Consider the following 23,306-nt stretch of genomic DNA (forward strand, 5'->3'; position numbering starts at 1 on the left):
TTCACTTTCTGTATAGTTTCTGTAGAAACACAAATGCTTTTTTATTTTGATGATGTTTAATTTTTCTATTACTTTTCTTTTATCACGTGTGACTTCAGTTCTATATCTAAGAAACCATTATCACATTCAACATCATGAAGATTTACCACTGTTTCCTTCTAACATGTAACTATAACCCACTTTGAGTTTATTTTTTAACTAACGTGATTCATCACTGTTTTATTTTCATGCTGAACACAATTACAAAAGTAAGTCCAAGTAAGCAATACCAATGAAACTAAATAAAAACTAACCGGATAACAGGAAACTATTAGAGAAAGATTAGAAACAAAGAAAGTGTGCGGCAATATTAATTAGTAACATGCACTTCATGTTATCAAAAACCTTCTATTATCCAAGAAATCCTTTTTCAAAGTATATTTTATCAATTATGCTCTTACAGTTGTCCCATTTTTCTCTCCCCTTTATTCCCTCTGCCCTGCACCGTCCCTCCCTCTAGCATTCCCCCACCTCTTTAGCTCATGTCCACGGGTGGAACATAAAAGTTCTTTGGCTTCTCTGTTTCCTATACTATGCTTAACCTCCCTCTGCCTATTTGTACCTATGATTTATGCTGCTCATTCCCTGTACCGTTTTCCCATTTCCTCCCTCCCCTTTCCCACTGATAACCCTCCATGTGATCTCCATTACTGTGATTCTGTTCCCGCTCTAGTTGTTTGCCTAGTTTTTTTTTTGTTTTTGTTATTTTTTAGGTTCAGTTGATAGTTGTGAGTTTGCTGTCATTTTACTGTTCATAGTTTTGATCATCTTCTTTTTCTTAGGTAAGTCCCTTTAACATTTCATATAATAAGGGCTTGGTAAAATCCTTAACAAAATACTGGCAAACCGCCTCCAGCAATACTTTGAAAAGATCATCCACCATGATCAAGTGGGAATTGTCCCAGGGATGCAAGATGGTTCAATATTCGCAAATCAATAAATGTGATACATCACATAAACAAAAGAAAAGACAAAAATCACACGATCATATCAATAGATGTGGAAAAAGCATTTGATAAGGCATAACACCCATTTATGATAAAAACATGCAGCAGAATGGGAATAAAGGGGGCATACCTCAACATAATAAAGGACATATATGAAAAACCTACAGCCAACCTCATACTCAATGGGTAAAAACTAAAAGCTTTCCCACTAAGACCAGGAACAGGACAAGAATGTCTGCTTTCACCACTTCTATTCAACATAGTTTTGGAAGTTCTAGCTACAGTGATCTGACAAGAAAAAGAAATAAAAGACATCAAATTGGAAAGGAGGAAGTAAAAGTGTCACTGTTTGCAGATGACATAATAGTGTACATAAAAATCCCCATAGATTCCACCAAAAAACGACTCAATCTAATAAGTGATTTTGGCAAAACAGTGAGATACTAAGTCAATAGTCAGATATCGAAGGCATTTTTGTACACCAAAAATGAAATATCAGAAACAGAAATCAGGAAAAATATTCCCTTTCTGTAGCAACAAGAAAAAAATAAAGTGCCTAATTATAAACTTAACCAAGGAGGTAAAAGACCCGTATGCAGAAAACTATACAACACTGAAGAAAGAAATTAAGGAACACGCAAATAAATGGAGGCACACAGTGTGTTCATGGATTGGAAGAAATAACATCATCGAAATGTCCATGCTATCCAAAGCAATTTATAGATTCAATGCAATTCCTATTAAAATGCCAATGATGTATTTCTTGGACATAGAACAAACACTTCAAAAATTTATATGGAACCATAAATGACTCGGAATAGCCGCAGCAATTTTGAGATAGAAAAACAAAGTAGGAGGAATCACAATACCTGACATCAAACTATATTACAAGGCTACTCTAATCAAAAGAGTCTGGTAGTGGCATAAGAACAGACACATAGATCAATGGAACAGAACAGAGAGCACCGAAATGAACCCATGTGTCTATGGTCAATTAATATTCAACAAAGTGTGCAAAAGCATAAAATGGAGTAAAAATAACCTCTTCAACAAATGGTTGTTGGGAAAGCTGGAGAGCTACGTGGAAAAAATTGAAATTCGACCACCAACTGACACCATACACAAAAAGTCAAGAAGGATAAAAGACTTAAATGTAAGTCTGCCACCATGAAAGTCCTAGAGGAGAACATAAGCAGGAAACTCTCAGATATCCCACGAAGAAATATTTTCACTGATATGTTTCCTAGAGCAAGGGACATGAAGGAAAGTATAAACAAATGGGACTTCATCAAAATAAGAAGCTTCTGCATGGCTAAAGAGAACATCAGCAAAATGAAAAGGGAACCAACCGTATGGGAAAATACATTTGCCAATGATACCTCAGACAGGGGTTTGGTCTGCAAAATATATAAAGAAAACACACAACTCCACTCCAAGAAGACAAACTCCAATTAAAAAGTGGGCAAAGGACCTGGACACACACTTCTCCAAGGAGGACATACTTCTCCAAGGAGGCCCAGAGACACATGACAGGATGCTCAGCCTCACTAGCCATCAGAGAAATGCAAATTAAAACCACAATGAGATACTACTTCACACCGATCAGAATGGCCATCATAAATGAATCAACAAACAATGGGTGCTGGAGAGGCTGTGGAAAAAAGGGAACCCTAGTACACTGTTGGTTAGAATGCAGACTGGTGCGGCCATTGTGGAAAACAGTGTGGAATTTCCTCAAGAAGCTAAAAATGGAACTGCCTTTCGACCCAGTGATTCCACTGCTGGGATTATACCGTAACAATCCTAAAACACCAATTCAAAAGAACCTATGCATCCCAATCTTCATAGCAGCACAATTTACAATAGCCAAGTGCTAGAAGCAACCTAAATGCCCATCAGTAAGTGAGTGGATCAAAAAACTATGGTACATTTACACAATGGAATACGACGCAGCAGAAATAAAGAAATAGCTACTACCCCTTACTGCACCATGGATGGAACTGGAGAGCATTATGCTAAGTAAAATAAGCCAGGCGGTGAAAGACAAATAGCATATGATCTTGCCTGTAAGTGGAACCTAACCAACAAAGCAAGCAGGCAAGAAAAATATGACTAGCAACATTGAAAGAAAGGAGAAACCAACAGGGACAGGAGGGAGGGAAGGAGCGGGGTAGTGGGTAGAGGGTATGGGAAGGGTCCGATCAAGGACCAGGTGTGAAGGACACATGGTCAAAGCCAAGATGGGGATAGATTGACGGTGGGAGGTGGGAGTGTGTGGGGCTGGGGAGAGTGGTCGTTGGTAAATGGAGACAAATATATTGGAACAATAAAAACTTTTTTTAAAAAGGGGCTTGGTGATGATGAACTCCTTAAACTCTACCTTATCTGGGAAGCACTTTATCTGCCCTTCCATTCTAAATGATAGCTTTGCATGATAGAGTAATCTTGGATGTAGGTCCTTGCTTTTCATGACTTTGAATACTTCTTTCTAGCCCCTTCTTGCCTGTAAGGTTTCCTTTGAGAAATCAGCTGAAAGTCTTATGGGAACTCCTTTGTAGGTAACTCTCTCCTTTTCTCTTGTTGCTTTTAAGATTCTCTCCTTATCTTTGATCTTGGTTAATGTATTTATGATGTGCCTTGGTGTGTGCTTCCTTGGGTCCAACTTCTTTGGGACTCTCTGAGCTTCCTGGACTTCCTGGAAATCTATTTCCTTGGCCAGACTGGGGTAGTTCTCCATCATTATTTGTTCAAATAAGTTTCCAATTTCTTGTTCTTCTTCTCTTTCTGGCACCCCCCTGATTTGGATGTTGGAATGTTTAAAGTTGTGCTGGAAGTTCCTGAGTCTCTCCTCATTTTTTTGAATTGTTTCTTCATTCTGTTCTAGTTGAATATTTACTTCTTTTTTCTGCTCCAGGCTGTTTATTTGAGTCCCAGTTTTCTTCCCTTCACTGTTGGTTCCCTGTGTATTTTTCTTTATTTCAGCTTGCATGGCCTTCACTTTTCCCTGTATTTTGTGACCACACTTGACCATTTCTGTGAGCATCCTGACTACCAGTGTTTTGAACTCTGCATCTGATAGGTTGGCTATCTCTTTGTCGGTTAGTACTTTCTTTGGAGTTTTGATCTGTTCTTTCATTTGGGCCATATTTCTTTGCCTCAGTGCACCTTTTACGTCATAATGGGTGGAGCCTTAATTATTCACCAGGGCGTGGAAACCAAGGTCACTGTGTTGTGGCAGTGTCTGTGGGGGAGGGGTCAGAGAGGGAACAAAGCTCAGCTCTCCGCTCGCTTTCAGTCACTTCCCCCGCTACCCACAGGCAAATTTGGCCCTTCTGGTGCTGATTCCCAGCTGGGTGGGTTTGTGTACATTCTAGGACCCTGTGAGTCTCTCCAATGAACACTCTTGTGAAGCTGGGAGTTTCTCCCGCTTCTGCAACCCCCACAGGTTTTTACAGTCAGAGGTTTTGAGGATTTCTTTTTCTGTGCAGGAACCCTGGTTTGCGTGGTCTGTCTCGCTTCCCTGTTGTTCCTCCTTGTTTATCCACTTGTGAATGTGGGACCGCCAGCTGCTTTCTCACCCACCCTGTCCTCCAGCTGCCAATTTGCCACACATCCTCTCCACCCCGGATGCCCGTCTCCTCCCCTCCCCTCCTCTCAGTCTCGATAAATGTTTCTTCTTTAGCTCCTTGGTTGTCGAACTCCCATACAGTCCAATTTTTTGGCAGTTCTGCTTTTTTTTTAATGTGTTGTTGCCCTTATTTTGGTTTTGTGAGGAAGTATGCCTTCATCTTGACCAGAATTCTGTTAACTTTCTTGAAGCTCTCGGCATCTTCACTTTCAGTTTTGCTTGTTGAAAATTAGATTACAAACCAAAGTAGGAGCTCCATGGCATTTTTAGCTGTTCACATTGTAGAATTGGGTGCATCCCATTTATAGGTCAATCTGTTGCAAGTAGAAGAAGAGAGTGCTGAGAAAAGTCAGAGTAAATGTCAGAATTAGAAGAGCCCATTGGAGGTAGGAGTCATCTACACCAGATTCTCAAAGTGGGGTTTCTTGGAGAAGAATTATTCCCTGGAAACCTGTTAGAAATGTAAATTTCTGGGCCCCTCCCAGACATACTGAATCAGAAACTCTGGGGGTGAAACCTACTAATCTGTACTTTAACAGAGCCCTCCAGTGCATACTCAAGCAAGAACCACTGATTTTTTAAAAGATTTTATTTACTTATTTTTAGACAGATGGGAAGGGAGGGAAGGAGAAAGAGAGGGAGAGAAACATCCATGTGTGGTGGCCTCTTGAGCACCCCCTACTGGGGACCTGGCCCACAACCCATGCATGTGCCCTGACAGGGAAATCGAAGAAGCGATTCCTTGATTCACAGGTTGGCACTCAATCCACTGAGCCACTCCAGCCAGGGCAAGAACTATTGATTTAATTCAACCCTCTCATCATACAGAATAGGAGACTGAGTCTCAGAGAAGGAAGGAGCACTTGACGCTGCCAAGCAGGATATTATCTGCATGTTGGGCCAGGGATCACAGTGTGCTGCTTTCCAGCTTCCCCTTGACAAAATGGAGTTTTTTGTTCTTTCCTGTACTCCTGCCCTTTCTCTGCCAAGATGAGCATGGTGGCCAGGTATCCTTGGAACACAAGGAGTTATGTACTGACTAAACTGAGAGGATGACATGTTATCTGAATTTCTAGATTCGAGCTGAAGCACTTTGGGAAGGGAGTAAATAGGTTTTTTGTGGGGCATTTTGGGAAGCACATGCATTGGAAGGAAGGAGCATGAGTGTGTAGATGGCCAAAGAGGTTGATTGTAGCAAATACAGTTGGTTGCTTAGCCAGTATCTAGCCTTCCTTCTCTTGGTGCCTTCCCCAGTTTTCATTCAGGTCATCTCACTTTGCCCATGCTACTTGTATGTTTTGGGGAAACCTGTCTCTTCCTAGGGTTCTAGAGAAGTGAGGCACTTAGCTCAGCTGAAGTAGCATAGTAGACATGTGATTAATTCAATCTACTACACCCAAAGTTCCTGTGGGTTTCTGAGGAAGAAGCTGCCTTACTCTTATGACAGAGCTTTTGGAAGCAACTCTTTTTCATGCTCTCTTGGCTGGGGGCAGGAGAATGTAATTCCAGGAATTGCTGGCAGCTATTGCGTGCCCACTAGGGGGAGCCAGCATTAGGATGAAGCTGATGCTAGGGAAAGCAGACTAGAGAGCTAGAAAGAAACAGCATCTTTGATTACGCTGTTGAGCTGTTGATTCAAACTATTTCCGAAGTCCGCCCAAATGCTGGACTTCCACTTACAGGCTCAATAAGTTCACTTTATTGTTTAAGCCAGTGTGAATTTGTTTTTCTACTACTTGTGACTCAATACTTCTTAACTGATAAAGAATCTAGCTTGGCCCCTCAGACCTCTGAGTTCATAAGGGTTGCATTATACCTCGAGCCTCATGTTGAGGAGCATCCCATTTCTGATGGTGAAGCATGGGGTCTGTTGAACCCCACTCAGTCTTGAGTCATGTTCCTTTATCCACAGACCAGCTCATTTAAAGAAAAATCCAACAAACCTAACATGTCTGTACAACATGTTCCAGCAAATGCATCTAGTGCGGGTCAAATACCTCAATATTGGGCTCCTTATTCAGATCACAAGTGTGGTACTAAAGCTCTTAAATACTCTATTTTGCATTAGTTGAATGCGATACTTTGCACATTTTAGAAGCAATAGCCTAGCTTAACAACATTAAGGATTTCTAGATCATATTTAATTCCAATGCAAATTCAAATATGCACTTTGTGGGTTTCTGTGAAGAAAATAATCGATGATCCAAAGTGGAATTCATCTATAGAAACTAGGCAGTCCTAGCTCCTAAATGCAATTATTGGCACCAAGCCCCTGAATTTTTAAATCCTTTGAAAAGTCCAAGAACATACCAGAAAGTCAAGATTTGATTTCAGAAGTGATAGCTGTAAACAAAAAAATTTAAAAGCTTATAAGAGGTGTTGCTGAGTAGCATGCTGATAGCTTTATAAACACTCATTATGGTTCATTCTTTTTGTCAGTCCCTAGTCCAATATTATATCAAAAACTTCATCTACCAGGAGAGTTGGAAATAAACGTGAGTCAGTCAAGTGTAGCGTTACAGAGAAATACTTAGCCTCCAGGAACCTATTCTGGGAGGGGAAACTTAGAAGCTGTAGTTTGCCTGGACAATAATTTCAGGCGAGGCAGATGGGGGATGTAGCTACCACCATTGCAAATGAGTTTTAGTGGTGGGGCAGAAACAAACAATATTAGTGGGAACAGAGGACATGAACCTCCTGCTCTTTCTCCTCTGTGCAGGGTCGATGCACCTGCAACATTTTGGTCAGAGGCTTATCCACACAGAGGGCCTTACTGTGATACCCTGTGCTCAGTTCAGAGGCTAGCAACCAGTATTGGAGCAAAGAGCTGGGCAGGAGAGGGAAGACACAGTGGGAACATCATATTTATCTTCAAATTGCTAAAGTACTCTGAAGTCTTGGGGATCATACTGGACTAGATTGCTGATCAATATCAAGATTTTGTAATTTGTCTCAAAAACGGGGCATGGGGAAGAATTCTAAACCCTAAACTGGATATCAGTGTAGCCCTAACTCACAAGCAAATTTCCTGCTTGCAGCAGAGACTTAGTGGAGTGTGGTAGGTTCCCAGGCCATGCCATCAGTCCACAAGCGAACTGACATAGGTTTTCTTGTTGTTTTTTAAATCAAGGAATGAGTCCTGTGTTACAATCTTGTTTTTTGCAGTATGAGGTAATGATGTATTGACAGAGCTCAGAAGATCTGTCTTGCCCACAAGGTGCTAAGGAAAGAGCCAGGTAGAACAGATCTGCATTATTCTAGAGCTATCTAAGTTCAGAGGAAATCAACATGGTCAAGGCCTTTGCCAGAGTCTTTGCCCTTTTCCATCCAATTCTGTTCCTTTTATTTGTATGAAAGGGGGTGGTGGGAAGGAATCTCCTTGTGATGTAATTATTCTACTAAAGAAGACACTTTCAAACAAAAAGTTAATAAAGCAAATAAGAGACTTCTTATATAATTGTCAAAATTACAAAAACAAACAAATCAAAACAAAACCCCTGGAAGGTCATCTCCACAAAGGATATAAAAATCTGTGCTCATCAAGTAGTAAAATAAACCTCTTAATGTTTTAAAAAAATTACTTAACTAATGGTGGCAGCTTATTCAACTGAGTGTCATTATGTTACATTTTAAGACTGTCAAGAGAAAAACATGCTGAGCAGCCTTCAAAACATATTCACTTAATACTGTGCTAGTCAGAAGAATGGGAAAGAGAAGGAGAAGAAAGAACTGTGTGTAAGTGAAAAGCATTCACTACTGTCGGGACTGACTGAAATCGATTAATTTATGTTAGGAATATTGGTGCTGCCCTAGAGTGGCATAAATGATTCTTTCTAAAAATATTTTATTTTTATTTTATTTTTAGAGAGAGGAGAAGGGAGAGACAAAGAGAGGGAGAGAAACATTGATCAGCTGCCTCTTGCACGCCACCAACATGTGCCCTGACCAGGAATCAAACCAGTGACCTTTTGGGTTGCAGGCCTGAGCTCAACGTATTGAGCCACACCAGCCATGGTCATAAATGATTCTTAACTGGAAAAAAAGCAGTGCAATAAGTGACCTGAATTTCTAAGCCAGCTCTTCTTCTCCTTCTTTTTTTCTTATATCACGTGCTGTTGTCACTGTGGTATGTGAAATGGCAACCAGATGTCTTCTTTTGTCCTTCTAAAATGCATTAAACTACCGACACCACCACAATAGAAAAACCAGCGCAAATTATCACTAGAGGGACACAACTGTGTATTTGTTGGAGACTGAAGAAATCACATGTATTCAGATATTACACTTGTGGAACAGTAGGCAAGTGTTTTCCTAGTTCTGTAGAAGGATGAGCCCCAAATGGACAAAAAAAATGGGTAACAATCAGGAGGTAGGGGCCCTACGTGCACATACAGAGTCCTCCCTTCAGCCCAGTGCCAGAATATGAGTTCATTGGCCTCTAAGCCTTCAAGACTAGGAGTTTTTTTTTTAATTAATAATTACCCTAAAACACGCAAAAGAATCTCAAGAGCTTAATTTTGCAAAGGCTAGCAAATGCAATTTATTTACCAGTGCATTCATTCCTGCATTGTTCCATTTATTCATTCAAAGGGTCCATTCATTCAGTTCATGTTTACAGGGATAGATAAGACATTTTCCTGTGCCTGAGGAGTCTGCTATCAAGTGGGGTGCAAAAACAACAACAACAACAAATAACTCCTATTAAGAAGTGGACATCACCAAGCCTTGAAAGGTAGAAAACAAAGTTCTTGGGATCTAGGATGTGAGTAGGTACATGATGACTAGTTGTGTCACTTTTCCCAAAGGTACAGTGGGAAAAGGTTCTTGCTTTCTACTTTGAGTGTCAGGGTCAAGGCCTTAGGAGCTGGTTCTTATTGTTGTTCAGATCCTTAAACTTTCCAGAACTCTACACCGGGGATTAGCACTTGCTCCAGAAGGAAAGTTTACATAGAAAGCTAGTCACTGAAAATGAGTGCCTGACATTATTTTGTTGGTTTTTATATTGATCAGCAAACTTGAGTCATCCTAGTGTTTCTAGACCTGCAGATGCACAATAGAACCAATGAAGCAAGTGGGGTTTTTAAAAAATTTTTATTATATTTTCTCCCATTACTATTTAGCCCCCTTATGCAAGTGGTGTTTCTTATCCCATTCAGAAATGTATAATGTCCTTTCCTGCGTACAGTCATTTCTTTGTTCCCCCAACCACATATTGTCATCCAAAAATCACAAAAAAGGACAGAAACTGTGTTCAATTTACCAGGAAAACTATTTCTAAGGCTATTCCAAGGAACCCTACCTTTGAGTAATTAACATGCATGTATTTTATTAAGATATCCAGAAAACCCAGCAGGCCCACAGAAATGATAAGTGTATTTGCAGTTAACACTGCTCCTCTTTTGGAGAGAAAAGAGGCAGCTCATCTTGCTGCTGCCTTTACATCAGGTGTTACTGTTATTTGAAAAAAAAATAGAGTAAAAGTGCCTTGAAGAGATGACCAAGAAGATGGCAGAGGAGTGAATGGAAGTCACACTGGCCTCCTCCCAAGACCAATCTGGAATTACAACTAAACCATGGAGAAATCACCTGGAACAAACAACTGAAAAAAAGCGAGAGAGGAGCCTTATAACCTTGGACAGACAGAAGAATCAGCTTTAGCACAACCTGAGTGGTAAGGAGTGCGGTAGAGACTCGAGAAGGTGGGCAGGGCGCCCACAGGTGGCAGCACCAGAAGGATATTGAAATGCCCAGTTGGATCCCCCTGACAAGAGTGGGGTCTAAACCATAAGCAGAGATCTACAGCCTACAGCACAAGAGCCCAAAAATTACACAGAAAACAGCCAGCTGTGAAAAGTGGCAGGGCTGCTCTCTGCCAGAGAAGGGGGGCGAAGAGGCACAGAGTTGTTTAAAGGGCCAATGCATAAATTTTTATTTGCAGCCACTTACCCTGGTTTCCAGCAAAGGTCAGGGCAGAGTGCGCTAGAGGTGCCTGAGGAGAGACTGGGGAAGGAAGCTTTGGGGAGAGAACTGAGAGAGTAGCTGGAGGGATCCTGGTGCTGACTCATTCCCCATATGGCAGTAGCCATCTTGCTCAGGCAGAACACTCCTCTGGGCGGCAACAACATTAGAGGACATGGTAGTCCCGCCCCCAGGAGGGACTCTGCCCTGACCCAGTAGTGCTAAAGCCTGAGTGCTGAGTACAGAGTAGCGGCCACAGTTAGTAGATCCCTGACTAAAGGGGGTATAGAGTGGTCTAGAGACACTTGAGGAGAGACTGGAGGTCGAGGCTTTCAGGAAAGAATGGAGAGAGTAGCCCGCAGGATTCCGATGCGGACTCCTCCCCCATACGGCAGCAGCCATCTGACTCCGGTAGACCACCCCCTGAGTGGCACAGCAAGAGAGGACCCAATAACCCCACCCCCAGGAGGGACTCTGCCCTGCCCAGTGGTGTCTAAGCTGGCTTGCTGACTGCAGAATGACAAGATTAACAGTTGAAGGAGACAGCCACAGATAGTAGATTCCTGGAAGTCTTGAAGAGACTGCCTAAGGTCAGACAGAGTAAACATCTAACATCATCAGAGACAGATCCGGAAAGAAAAAAACAGTGGTCTCCTACCACAGAATTCACACCACAAAGTTAGGAAATCAAGACAGATCAATTTAAGAAGTAGAAGCAAAAAAGAAGTCTCACAAATAATGGGAAAACAAACACCCCCAGTCAATGGGAAAGGAGGAATTCCTACAAAGAGAACTAAATGAAATAGAGGCAAGTAAACTATCAGATATTGAGTTTAAAACAACGGTTCTAAGGAAGCTCAATGAGCTCAGTGAGCTCAAAGAGAATTATCAAAAACTACAGGGAAACTACGAGGAACTTACTATAAACTATATCAGCATGAAAAAGGACATAGAAACTATCAACTAGAGGCAAGAGAAAATGAAGAACACAATTTCTGAACTGAAGAACATAGTAGAAGGAATCAAAAGTAGGCTAGATGAAACAGAGAAATGAATCAGCAGCCTGGATGATAAGGTAGAAAAAAGCTCCCAGAAAGAGGAAGAAATTGAAAAAAGACTCAAAAAGAATGAAGAGGCATTCAGGGAAATGCAGGACAACCTGAAACATAATAATATCCATATAATAGGGATACCAGAAGGAGAAGAGGAGGAGGAAGGGATAGTGAACCTGTTTGGAAAAAGTAATGATGGAACACTTCCCTAACTGGAAGAAAGAAAAAGTCACTCAAGTCCAGGAAGCACAGAGGGTCCCATTCAAGAGGAACCCAATGAGGCCCACCCCAAGACACATCATCATTAAAATGGCAAATATCAAAGACAAACAGAGAATCGTAAAGGAAGCAAGGGAGAAAGAGGTAGTCATGTACAAGGGAGCCCCAGTATGGCCAGCAGCTGACTTCTCAACAGAAACACTGCAAGCCAGAAGGGGATGGCAAGAAATATTCCAAGTCATGAAAAGCAAAGGTCTGCAACGAGGACTGCCCTACCCAGCAAGGCTCTCAATTAAAATTGAAGGTGAAATAAGGGGTTTCCCAAACAGAAGAAGGTTAAAAGAATACACCTCCACCAAACCAGAATTTCAAGATATGCTAAAGGGACTGCTTTAAGAAGATGAAGAAAAAGACTATGAATACCCAGTTCTTTTCACAGTCACCAGGTACTTGATATTACCAATATTTTAAATACTTATTAATCTGATTGTGAGAATGATGTGTTATTTCAATTGTTCCTTTATGATTTGTTGAAACTAAACCTGCTTTTGTATATTTCCTGCCTATTTCTATTATTTTTAAAAAGCTTTAAATTACTTTTTATTTTTTATCCATTTTTACTAAATGTTTGTAGAATTTTTTCCCTAAAAAAACAAAGTATTACCCTTTTTTAGTTGTGTTGTAAATACTTTCCTATTCTATTATTTGTCCTTTAACTTTTTTTATATGTATATTACTATATAGTCTCAAATGTTTAATATAGTCATATTTTCAACATTTTATTTTATAGCTTCTGGGTTTGAATATTTTCCTTCAGGTTAAAAAAATATTATTGTGTATTTTTTCCTAAAACTCGTTAGGTTTTACATATTGATTTTTAACTCACCTGAATATTTCTTGTATACTGTGTGAAATAGGGGTCTATGTTTGTTTTATTTCAAGTAATAGTGGACCATGCACCTTATTTGTTGAATAAGCCTTAATTTCCCAACTGATCTGAAATATCAATTTAACCATATATTACATTGTTACACAGATATGTACATTTGTTTCTAGAATCCTCATTTTATTTCTTTGATCTACTTGATTATTTCTGTGCTGTTTTTATGTTGTTTTAATAGCTGAGACTTTATAATGGATTTAAATTTTTTAATATTTTATAATGGATCTTGACATTTAAAAAATAAAATCTGCATTTAAAACAAGCTGAATAATATTCCATAATATAGACATATTGCATTTTGTTTATCCTTATCCATTCACCAGTTGATAGATATTTGGGATGTTTCCACTTGTAGGTTATTGTGAACAATGGTTGTATGAACATTAGTGAACAGATACCTGTTCAAAATTGTTGGGTCATATGGTAATTCTATGTTTAATTTTTTGAGGAACCACCATACCATATTCTGCAGTGTCTGCACCAATTTACAATCCCACTATCAGTATACATGGTTTCCAGTTTCTTCACATGCTTGCCAATACTTGCTATCTTATTTTTTAATAATATATCCTAATGGGTGTCAGATTTTTGTATTTTGAGGATTTAAAACTAGAAACCCATGTTTAAGTGCTTTGTTCTTACTTTCCAGAGCTCATCTTTGAAAGTGTTGACTTATACATGGAAATGGTCATAGCATTGTTTCCATGTATGCCCACTGAGGGTGATTGGGGCCTCCCACATGTTCCAAACCTTTGTTAGTAGGAAATAAGTGATCATTACTCAAAATTGCAAATGAGGAGTCTACCTTCATCTGTTGGCCTACTGAGTCAGCTGGCTGTGACAAAGTCTCTTCATGTGCTACCCAGACATGAGCCTAAAAACATCTGAGTTCCAACAACTATGCTCACCTCCTCTGCTCAAAAAATGGAGAATGGCCAAATATGGTAGCAGGTGACAGAGGGTATGGGGAATTCAAGTAGAACCTGTGCATTTAGCCTCAAATTCAAAGCTCTGAAAAATACAGCAAGAGTTGGAATAATTTCTGATGAGGTAGGGATATGCATCTTTCAGGCCTTCAGGGCTATATGATAATGTAGGCCATGATAATTTCTTGAAATACACACTTTCAATTTTCCTGTGTACCTAGCTCCAAAACCTAATCAATGTCTGTGGGCTCTGTGGGATTTCAAGGTGCACATTTTCTAATCTAACATGAAACTTGGTTAACACGGGAGAAGTACCAAAGTATGGAAGAAACAAATTAACACTGCACTTGTATTACACTCTCTGTCTTAGAAGCTGCTATTTCACTGGAATTCAGGAGCCAGGGCTTGGTCTGCTAGCGGTGTCCATGGGCTCTCAGCACAGCTACAGACATGGGTCTGAGGAGGAGGTATGATCCTTTTTGATCTTTATGTTACTTTTAGCTTTCAAGAACTTCACTGCTTTTGATGGGAGGAACTAGCATGATAAGTCCTCAACTAACAATAACAAAACACAATAAAAGAGACAAGTTAGCATCAGTCACTGTGGGCAAATTATCAAAATCAAATAAAAAACCAAACTTTTTTCAACTCCTTAGGAAAAAGCAGAAAGTCTTTCTTTGGGGCTGGGAGGTGAGGTGTTTTAACTGTAAGCAGTGTTCTATCCTCTGCTGCCCTGTTCATGTTAAAAAGTAGCCAGGCCAGAGAATACACATGGTTGTTTACACAGCAGGCCCAAGGGACTGGGGAGGCTACAAGTACACATGAATGTAAGCAAGGTTACCATGAATCTGTGATATGGGCCATTAATGGATTTGAGAGAGGGAAGCTGGGGAGGGTGCAGGAAGGAGAGGGATGAAGTCCAGCCATTTTCATTTGCATCCCTTGCTCTCCTGGATTGGTCACATCTCTCACTCACATGGCCACTCTAGCACCATCCATTCCTGCACTCAGTGACAATGCTGGCTGTAGGAGTTAGGGCCACAGCTGAACAGACCGAATCCATTGTGATGTTCCATCTGCCTGGGACATTTTTTTATATTTTGCTAACTTTCACTTAGGGTCATAATCTGGAATATGACCACTTCTCCCTGTGCTGTTCTACATTTTGGGTTTGTACACATTCATGCGTAGTTACAGCTTAAAGGAACATGATGTAACGATGAATGTCTGCCCTCTTCTGCTCCTTCAAAATGGAAATGAGATTCCTTTCCTTGTTTTATAGTGACAAATAAGCAGGTTGTTTCAATGAATTTGGTATAAAATGATTTATACACTTTGTTTTTAAAATGTGCCATTTTGGGTACCCCAACTTCAGAAAAGTTCATTGTTTCTCTTCAGGTATGTTAAGACAAAATGAACAAGTAAAAAACTTGATAGGAGGCTTCTGAAAAGGGTTACCTTTTCAGGTTTCATAAATCAGTTAGTAAGCAATTATAAAACTAGATTGATTGATATGTATCATTCAGGCATCTGTATCAGGGAGATTTTTGCATCCCTGTAAATTTTAGTGTTGACCTCACTGAGTGATGGTTGGTTACTCCAGGGCCTAAAAGTAACCCCTCTTCATTGTTACATGTCATCTCACTCCTTCTTCAACTTTGGACAGAAATAAAGGTTGATGTTTAAAAGGTTACCATTTGACCACAAGCTCATATAGCAAAGAGGTAGAGGATCATGGATGGTTCTCAGAAACTAAAAAGGAAAAAAAATCTAATTTTTGGTAACATTAGTACCAAGTGCTGAAGCATGCATTTCCCAAATTCAACAGCCTATATGGAATTTCATTTCCAACCAATTCAAAGTAGTTAAAACAAAGCTTGTTCAACACTGAGACCCTGGTCCCTAAATTTTCAAAATATATGTTACACTGTGTCTAATTATATTTCTTCCCAAAGCAGCCAAAAATTTTCTCCAAAGTAAATAGTTCTTTGATGCTCAATTTAGAAAGTAAAAACTAAGCTTGTATGTATAATCATGCTTAAGTACAGAAAAAGATACTTGTTCAGTAAAATATTGTCTTGTTTTTTTTAAGATTGTATTTATTTATTTTTAGAGAGAGGGGAAGGGAGGAAGAGGGAGAGAAACATCAATGTGTGGTTGCCTCTTGAGTGCCCCCTACTGGGGACCTGGCCTGCAACCCAGGCATGTGCCCTGACTGGGAATCAAACCAGAAACCCTTTGGTTCACAGGCCGGCACTGAATCCACTGAGCCACACCAGCCAGGGCTATTGTTGTGTCTCATAGATAAGATGTAAGCAGGACAAGACCCCAGTCGGAAAGGACCCATGGGCTCTTTGAAACCTGAATTGTCCCCCCAACACCTTCTTTCCTTAGTGCAGCCCAGGGCTTCTCCCAGAGACCTCTGCTCTTGCATTTCAGCAGGAGTAACCTTTGTAAAGAAATCTGTGATGAGCCCTGGCTGGTTTTCTTTTTTCTTGTCCCTTGAAGACTGACCAGGGCTGAGTTCTTAGACCTTAAAGTGAATGGGGAAAGGAACAGAAGAGCTGTCTATGCACTCAGCTTGGAGGCCTGGTCAGTGCATTTTGGCTAGAAGAATAACACCATGGACAAAACAGAGTGCTGTGTAGAGGAGTGGTTTGAGAGTATGAGCTCCAGAAAGAATGTAGGGGGAATTGCAGCCAGCTGAACAAAGATGGCTCTTTTTCTTTTTCCACCTGGCCTGGAGTTGTCTAGGTGGGGCAGAGCCTAGAACAGGAAGAAGCCATAAGGCTAGGAGGCTCCACAGCTCCTATCAATCTCATGGCGAGCACTGAGTCTGGAGAGAGCACTGTGCACATTCTGTCCTGACACAACACCGGTTTTGATAGTCATATTTTAGCTCCCAGAAAACAGATCTAAAGCTCTCAGGTCCAGGAGTTAAGAGTCATAGTTACAGCAAACCTTTTTTGGCAGGTACTTTGTGTCAAACCCTATTTGAAGCAATTTAGATGTAGTAACACATTTAATCCTCAAACAACCTATCATCATGCCCATTTTGTAGAACAGGCAATGATTAGAAGTTTAACACAGGAACAGAGCCACCAGAGGCAGTGTTCCATGCATGGGGATATGAATGTGGACTTTGTAGCCAGACCTCCTGCTCTGGCCCTGACTTGCTGTGTGACTGTGGGTAGCTCCGGTGACTTCTCTGTGCCTCAATCTTCTCAGCTTTAAAGGTAATGATCATAGCCCGTACTTCTGAGGATTAAAATCAGAAAAGACAGGTAAAGTACCGGGTTGCATGCCTGGCCCCTGGGCACTAGCTGGTGCTGGCTGGAAAGGCAGCTCTTGGCAGCAAGAGCATCCCATTTGGGGAGTCCAGACTCATGTTTCTGCTGGTGGAGGCCACCTGAGCCCTTCCTAGCTTCGGGGAGCTTGTCTTCTTCGTCTTTCTTTTGAAAGGTTTCTCCTCTCCACCTGGTAATTGGTTGGGTGTAATTTTTAAGAATTCTGCACTCATTAAGAATTCTCTTTCTGAGCCAACTCTAAGGCAACACAGTCAGGCTACAATGCATCTCACTGAAGACATAAAAAACCAAAAGGCTCACAGTGTTAGATGGTAACACATCTCCAGGCTGAGGATCTTGCCTGCTAGGGTAGGAGTTCCAGTACTGATACTGGCAGTTCACTGAGACAGCCACTAAAGTCAATGAAAAAAGATGGCAATAGCCTATAACAAAATCAAACCAAAGGCCCCTGAACTGTGGAAAAGGGCCTGCTGTTCCTCTTGGACACCCCCACAAGAGCTCTGCTTGCTGTGTACATCCACTGAAGGACCAATTCCCTGGGGTGGAACACTCTGCTTGATTATGCTTCATGAGACCTGGATGAAAAAGACAGTCTCTGTCCTCCCAGGGCTGCCAGGGTCACACTCATCCAGGGCCTTCAGAAAAGAGGGCGGCCCAACAGGTGTTTTTCTTGGGCTAGGTCCCTGGCCAAACACTTCATGACCATCTCCTCCTTGGCTTCTTTACAGAAGAGGAAAGTGGAGTGGAAGACAGAATTACCAAAAACAGTCAAGGAAAAGCTTCCTGGAGAGGTGCCTGAGCCTAAGAACAGGACAGGAAATACAAGGTGGTAAGAGAAGGCCAGGCAGAGAGAACCGTGGGAGTAAAAGCCAAGAACGCAGACCAGGCCAGGAGCCGCAAGCACTTCTGGCTTTTGGAAATGAAGGTCCAGGTAGGGCCCACTGGATGTTCCTAAGGAAGTAGATGGATCCAGGTTATAAGCCTCTGGAAACTTCTGAGCAAGTATGAAACAGGATCAGGGTTTTATTGTTGCAAAGTAATGCTTAGAGTAATGGATGGTTTATTGAGGGAAACCAACATAAAAGTGAACAATGTAAGAGTAACAATGAACTGTGTGAGTTCAGAAAAAGGACCAAGAGGGTTTAAACATGGGCAGGGAAGAGGGCAGTGGAAAAGAATGACCATAGAAACAGTGTTCTGGCAGACATCGGTGATCCCTGCTTCCTGGTATTCACACCTTCACACTTGCATCTAATGAACTAAATACAATAAAAGTGATGGGACGTCACTTTCAAAACTAAGTTATAAAGACTGCAACTTCTGGCTTCCTGGCACCCCACCCCTGCTTCCCTTGCCGGCACATCTCTCTTGCTCACTTGGATGAAGCCAGCTGCCGTATCGTGAGATGTTCTATGAAGAGGACCCCATACCAAGGAACCATGGGAGACCTCTGGCCAATGGCTCACAGCAAACTAAGGCTTCAGTCCAACAACGTACAAGAAACTGCTTCCTGCGAACAGCCATGACAGTGAGCTTCAGCCTTGAGATGACTGTAGCCTTATGAGAGACTCAAAGCTAGAAGACCCAGCTAAGCTGTGCTAGGATTCCCACCAACAGAACCATGAGATAATATATGTATGTTGTTTGAAGTAGATGCTTTGGGATAATTTGGTACATGGCAATAGGTAACTAATACAGATAGTTTTCAGAACAATGAAAAATGGAAACTGTGATAGGCACCACCCAGGAAGAATCAGCTGAATTTAGTGACTGATAAGGCTGTATAAATGAAGGAGAGAAAAGTCACAGTAATTTGGAGAAGAGCATAGGCTCTGGAGCAAGACTGCTTGGCCTCAAGTTGCTGCTCTGCCCTGATAACTGTGTGACTCTGGGAAAGTCATCTCAGCTCTACGAGCCTCTGCTTCTTTGTGTGCAAAATGGAGATGGTAAGACAAACTACCTTACATTCATCTGTCCTTTCCATTTCGGACCTGCTTCAGCATCCAGAGCAGTGGGGTAAGCAGTACACTGGAGCTGCCCAGCGTAAGTCTGCTGTGGCATTTCTAGAAGGCTCGGTGTTTAACCTTACACCAGCAGGGACAAGATTTAAATGCTTCAGTGCAATTTACTTGCATCTTATGAAGCCTTCACTGGTCCTGTGCGAGGGAACAGACTCCATGACCCAGTGCAGGGGAAGGCAATTCTGTGCAATTGTGACTGTTCACCCCCGGTTCCTTCCCCTGGCAGCACCTGTGGGTGTAGTTTTTCCTCCTACACAAGAACTGAAACCATAACTTTGCACTAATTAATTCTGTGCTTCAATCAGGCAGAATTAGCTGGTTTCAATAGACTTTTCCAGAGTCAAGTCCAGTCTCAGGGAGGACTAGAGCCTGGATTTGCCTCCAAAGCCAGGTATCAATAGCATGAGCCACAGTTCTTATTTCCAAAATGAAGGAACCCAACCAGATATAACACTGTCTTACCTGTCTGGGCAGAGGAGGTATGGACTGCGAGGCTACTGGTCGCTGAAAGCCCTGAGGCTGCTGCATCATCTGCTGCAGGAGGAATGCAGAACGGTCAGGCGGCTGCGGCTGCTGCTGCTGCTGCTGCTGCTGCTGCTGCTGCAACTGCAAGGTGGCCGTGGCCATGGAGGAGGCAGTGGCAGAAGATGCCTCTGTCAGCATAGGCTGCTGTAGATAGTGGAGCAGGGAAGGCTGCCTAGAGTTGGCAGACATGGAAGCCAACTTCTGGGAGCCCAGCTCAGAAACAAAATGTGACAAAGGCTTGGTGTTGCCAAAAGTAAAAGGCTCCGGGGCTCCTGGGCTTGAGTTGGCCAGTCTCTGCTGCATGATCATGCTCAGGGTCTTGGGTGAGTTGGTGATCATGGGCTTGAAGATGGCATTTGTTTGCTGTTGCTGCTGCTGCTGCTGGCGCTGACTTAGCGGATTACTACTGGGAGGGAGGCTCCGGGTCAGGGAGCACTGCGGAGTGAAGGACTGCTGTGGCAAACCTGGGCTGGAGAGCTTCTCTGGGTGGTAGGGTGGGGAGGGCCCTGGGTTGCTGGTCGGCAGAGCAGACATCAGGTGGCCTTGAGGGTTTTTAATGGTTGAAGACACTAGGTTGGCAAGAATGGAGCTCTGTGGGCTGAACTGCGGCTGCTGATTGAGAGCTGGGCTGGGGAGCTTCTCAGGAGCACAGGACATGGTGGGCACAAGGGCAGCACTGCTGCTGGACACCATGCTTGAGAGTAAGGCATTGGAAGATCCTTGGAGAGCACTCCCTGGCAGGTTGCTGGATGACATGCAGGATACCATGAGGCTCTGCGGGTTGAAAGGTGGTGGTGGGTGTGGTGATGGCCCTGGGCGGTAAGGTAGGGAGAGGCCTAGAGGAGTCAGGTTGGACCAACCAGAAGTGGGCCCTGGCTGCTTTGTAGAAGATCCCTGCTTGCTGGCTGCCAACACCTTCAGTTGGTGGGCATGATGCCACTGAGGCACTGGGAGTGGGGGCAAAGCCATGGGGAGCATTGCTTGGACTTGGCTCTTGGCTTGTGTTGTTGCAGAATTGGATGAGACCATCTGCTTACTGGCAGAGGGAATAGTATAGCTGATCCCTGCGGAGGAGGGTGGGATTTGAAGTGACACGCCGGTGACCTGGCTGCAACCAGAAGCAAACTCCTTGTTGGAATCAAAGCTCTCCAAGTGTGGCATCTGAGCCGAAGGCTTGCAAGTTGTGCTCAGGGTTGCCTGGGAGTGATCTAAGATCAGTGGTTCTTCTGGCTTGCTCCCCAGTATCTTTTCAAGATCTAGCTCATTTGGAGAAGAGCCCTGAATTTCTGTTAGCTCTTCCAGCAGATCTTGAAGTTCCTGGTCCTGCTCCATAGCCATCATGCTGTTGGTTTTGTCGTAGTAAGGAATGGTGGGCCCTTTGAGTCTCATTTCTGCACTCGGTGGTACCATAAATGGCTGGTCTATTACTCTGCCATTCATGGGATTATTTTCAAGTAGTAATGAATGGCCTGCTGCTCCCATAGCTGAAGGGCTAGTGTTCATTGTCAATGGAGGAACTTGCAGGTCTGCACAGGGTGTGCTAGAATGGGCACCTGGGCCCATAGAAAGGGTAACATCTTCGAGGCAAGGCCTCTTGATTTTATGAGGGTAACCCCCGTCAGCCATGCCTGGAAGCTGGAAGTTGTCTCCTTCCTGTCTCCTCTTAATGGTTCCCTGTGGCTGAAAGAGAATGAGAGTGAGAGAGTGAGAGGCAGGGAGGGGGGGGGGCAGAGAGAGAGAGAGGGAGAGAGGTTTTTATAAAGTCTTGGTACAATAAAGTAAATGAACAGCAAACTTGCAAGATAAAATATATCTCAGTTTCAAGACTTAAAATTGTCAAAACTCTACAGTACAGCCTATATTTGGAACCATAATGCTTGTTTCTTTGCTGCCGTGTTTCATTTATTGCTGTGAGATAGAAACATAACTTGGGAGAACATATAATGCAAATGTTTGGGATAGTGACCTCTTGGGGAGGACTGGCAATCCCCTTTCTATTCTCTATATTTTGTATTCCTTGTTTTTAATGGGAGTGACTTTTTAATAGGAATGGGGATATAACACAAAAGAGTATAAAGCTATCTAAATAAGAAATTCTCTGCAGATGCATCCTCAGGTTGAGGAGATATGAAACAACAGGAAGAGATCTCAATCTGCAATCTGCATATTGGGGGAGCTACCCACAATTTATAAGATGATACATTTAGGAACAAAGCTGTAATGCAGTATTTCCTACTCTTTCACATTTTATAGTCATCCGTAGCTGTTATGTTAATGGCTATGACATGAAAGTAAAAGAGAAAGAGTGGAGTGAAGTAGAGGGATATGAGTAGGTGAAGAGGGGCTTGAAAATCACCTAAATGCCAACAGTCTAATAGATATATTTCTGTTCAAGCATTTTTTTTCATGTAGTAAGAACCCCCTTTTAACTTTGGAAGTCTCACTGGGGCACCCAGTACTGTTCCTTTGGTTTTGGCTCACTGGGTAGACAATATGTGTGTGGAGGCATGCTAGCACAACAACTGTCATGACTCTCATGGTAGACTGAATATCAAAAGAGAGCTCCCAGAGCTGCACATCTGAGACCTTGCTGCACATTAGAATCATTTAGAAGCATCCAGATTCTCAACTTCTCCCACCACAAACGAACTGCTTCCATCTCATCTGGGGTGGGGTTCAGGCATCTGATATTTTTCAAAGCTCCTTGGGTGATTCTAAATGGACAGCCACGGTGAGAATCAGTGACCTGGAGCACAGGTAGAGGCAGTGTGGCATAGGGCCCTGGTCCCGAGGCAGACACAGCTACATGTTGGCCTTGCCACTTAACATCTCTGAGCTGCAGTTTTTTCATTTGTAAAATGAGCATAATTTCAGTTCTCATCTTATGACACTACTCTGACTCTCATGTGGAATAGATAGATTCTGTGGCACCTAGCAGATCCTCACTAACTGGTAGCTGGTATCACAAAGGGCAGATCTGGAAGAGCCCTGGGAGTCCAACCTTGTCCTATTAAAGACAGAGACCTGGAGACCCAGGGAGGGAGTAGGGCTTGCTCAGAGTTGCTCAGCTGAAAGGCATATGCAAAGCCCCTTTGTGAATACCCAGCTGCCTCCCTACCCACTGCCCTAATTCACCAGGGGGCAGCACACTGACTGCCTCATCCTTACAGAAGGGGTTCCACCACTCTTAGTGAGGGGGCTTGCCTACTTCTTTGCCTTTCCTTTTGAAATGATCAGGCCACATGCTGTCCTGGTCATTCACTCAATCAATATGGAGCAGCCCACAAAGAAGTCACTGAGCCCAAACTGAAATTTGTCTTTCCTACATTCTCCCAAAAAGATCAAAGAAATCCAATATATTGAAAATAGAAATGTATAAAATGGATCAATAAGGAATGACTGAGTGTGGGTTTTATATATAGGATCCTGTGCAGGGATACTGATAGCTGTGGCTGGGCCCAACGTGCTGTTCGTGATGTCTTGGATTGGAAGACAGCTTTAATGATTGTGAAGTCTATGTAGAACCAGGCAAGGGAAGGATGGGTTTGGAGGATAGGAAGGAAAGGGGGGCAGAGGCTATGAGTCACAGTGGCCTGGAATACGTGTAAGGTTATGTGTGCTCCTGGAGTATTCATTTAATTGTACGTCTGCCATTAACCTGTTGGGACTAAGGTAGCAGGAGGTGGAGAAAGCAGGGAGTGACTCCTGGATGCTAAATGTAATATCAGGAACCACTGACA

The 23,306-nt window shown here is 42.5% G+C and overlaps 1 protein-coding gene across 1 annotated transcript in view; it reads right to left on the reverse strand.

The window, feature by feature from the left end:
- Positions 1-23,306, reverse strand: part of MAMLD1 (mastermind like domain containing 1) — a 78,669-nt gene that overhangs the window by 37,396 nt on the left and 17,967 nt on the right. The window contains exon 2 of the mRNA XM_054581810.1: positions 19,504-21,240. Coding sequence (XP_054437785.1) covers positions 19,504-21,240 — 1,737 coding nt within the window. The remainder of the gene's footprint in view (positions 1-19,503; positions 21,241-23,306) is intronic.

Source organism: Pteronotus mesoamericanus, unplaced genomic scaffold (genome assembly GCF_021234165.1).
Source record: "Pteronotus mesoamericanus isolate MK-2021 breed Mesoamerican mustached bat unplaced genomic scaffold, CSHL_Meso_final contig_66, whole genome shotgun sequence".
Taxonomy (NCBI): Eukaryota; Metazoa; Chordata; class Mammalia; order Chiroptera; family Mormoopidae; genus Pteronotus; species Pteronotus mesoamericanus.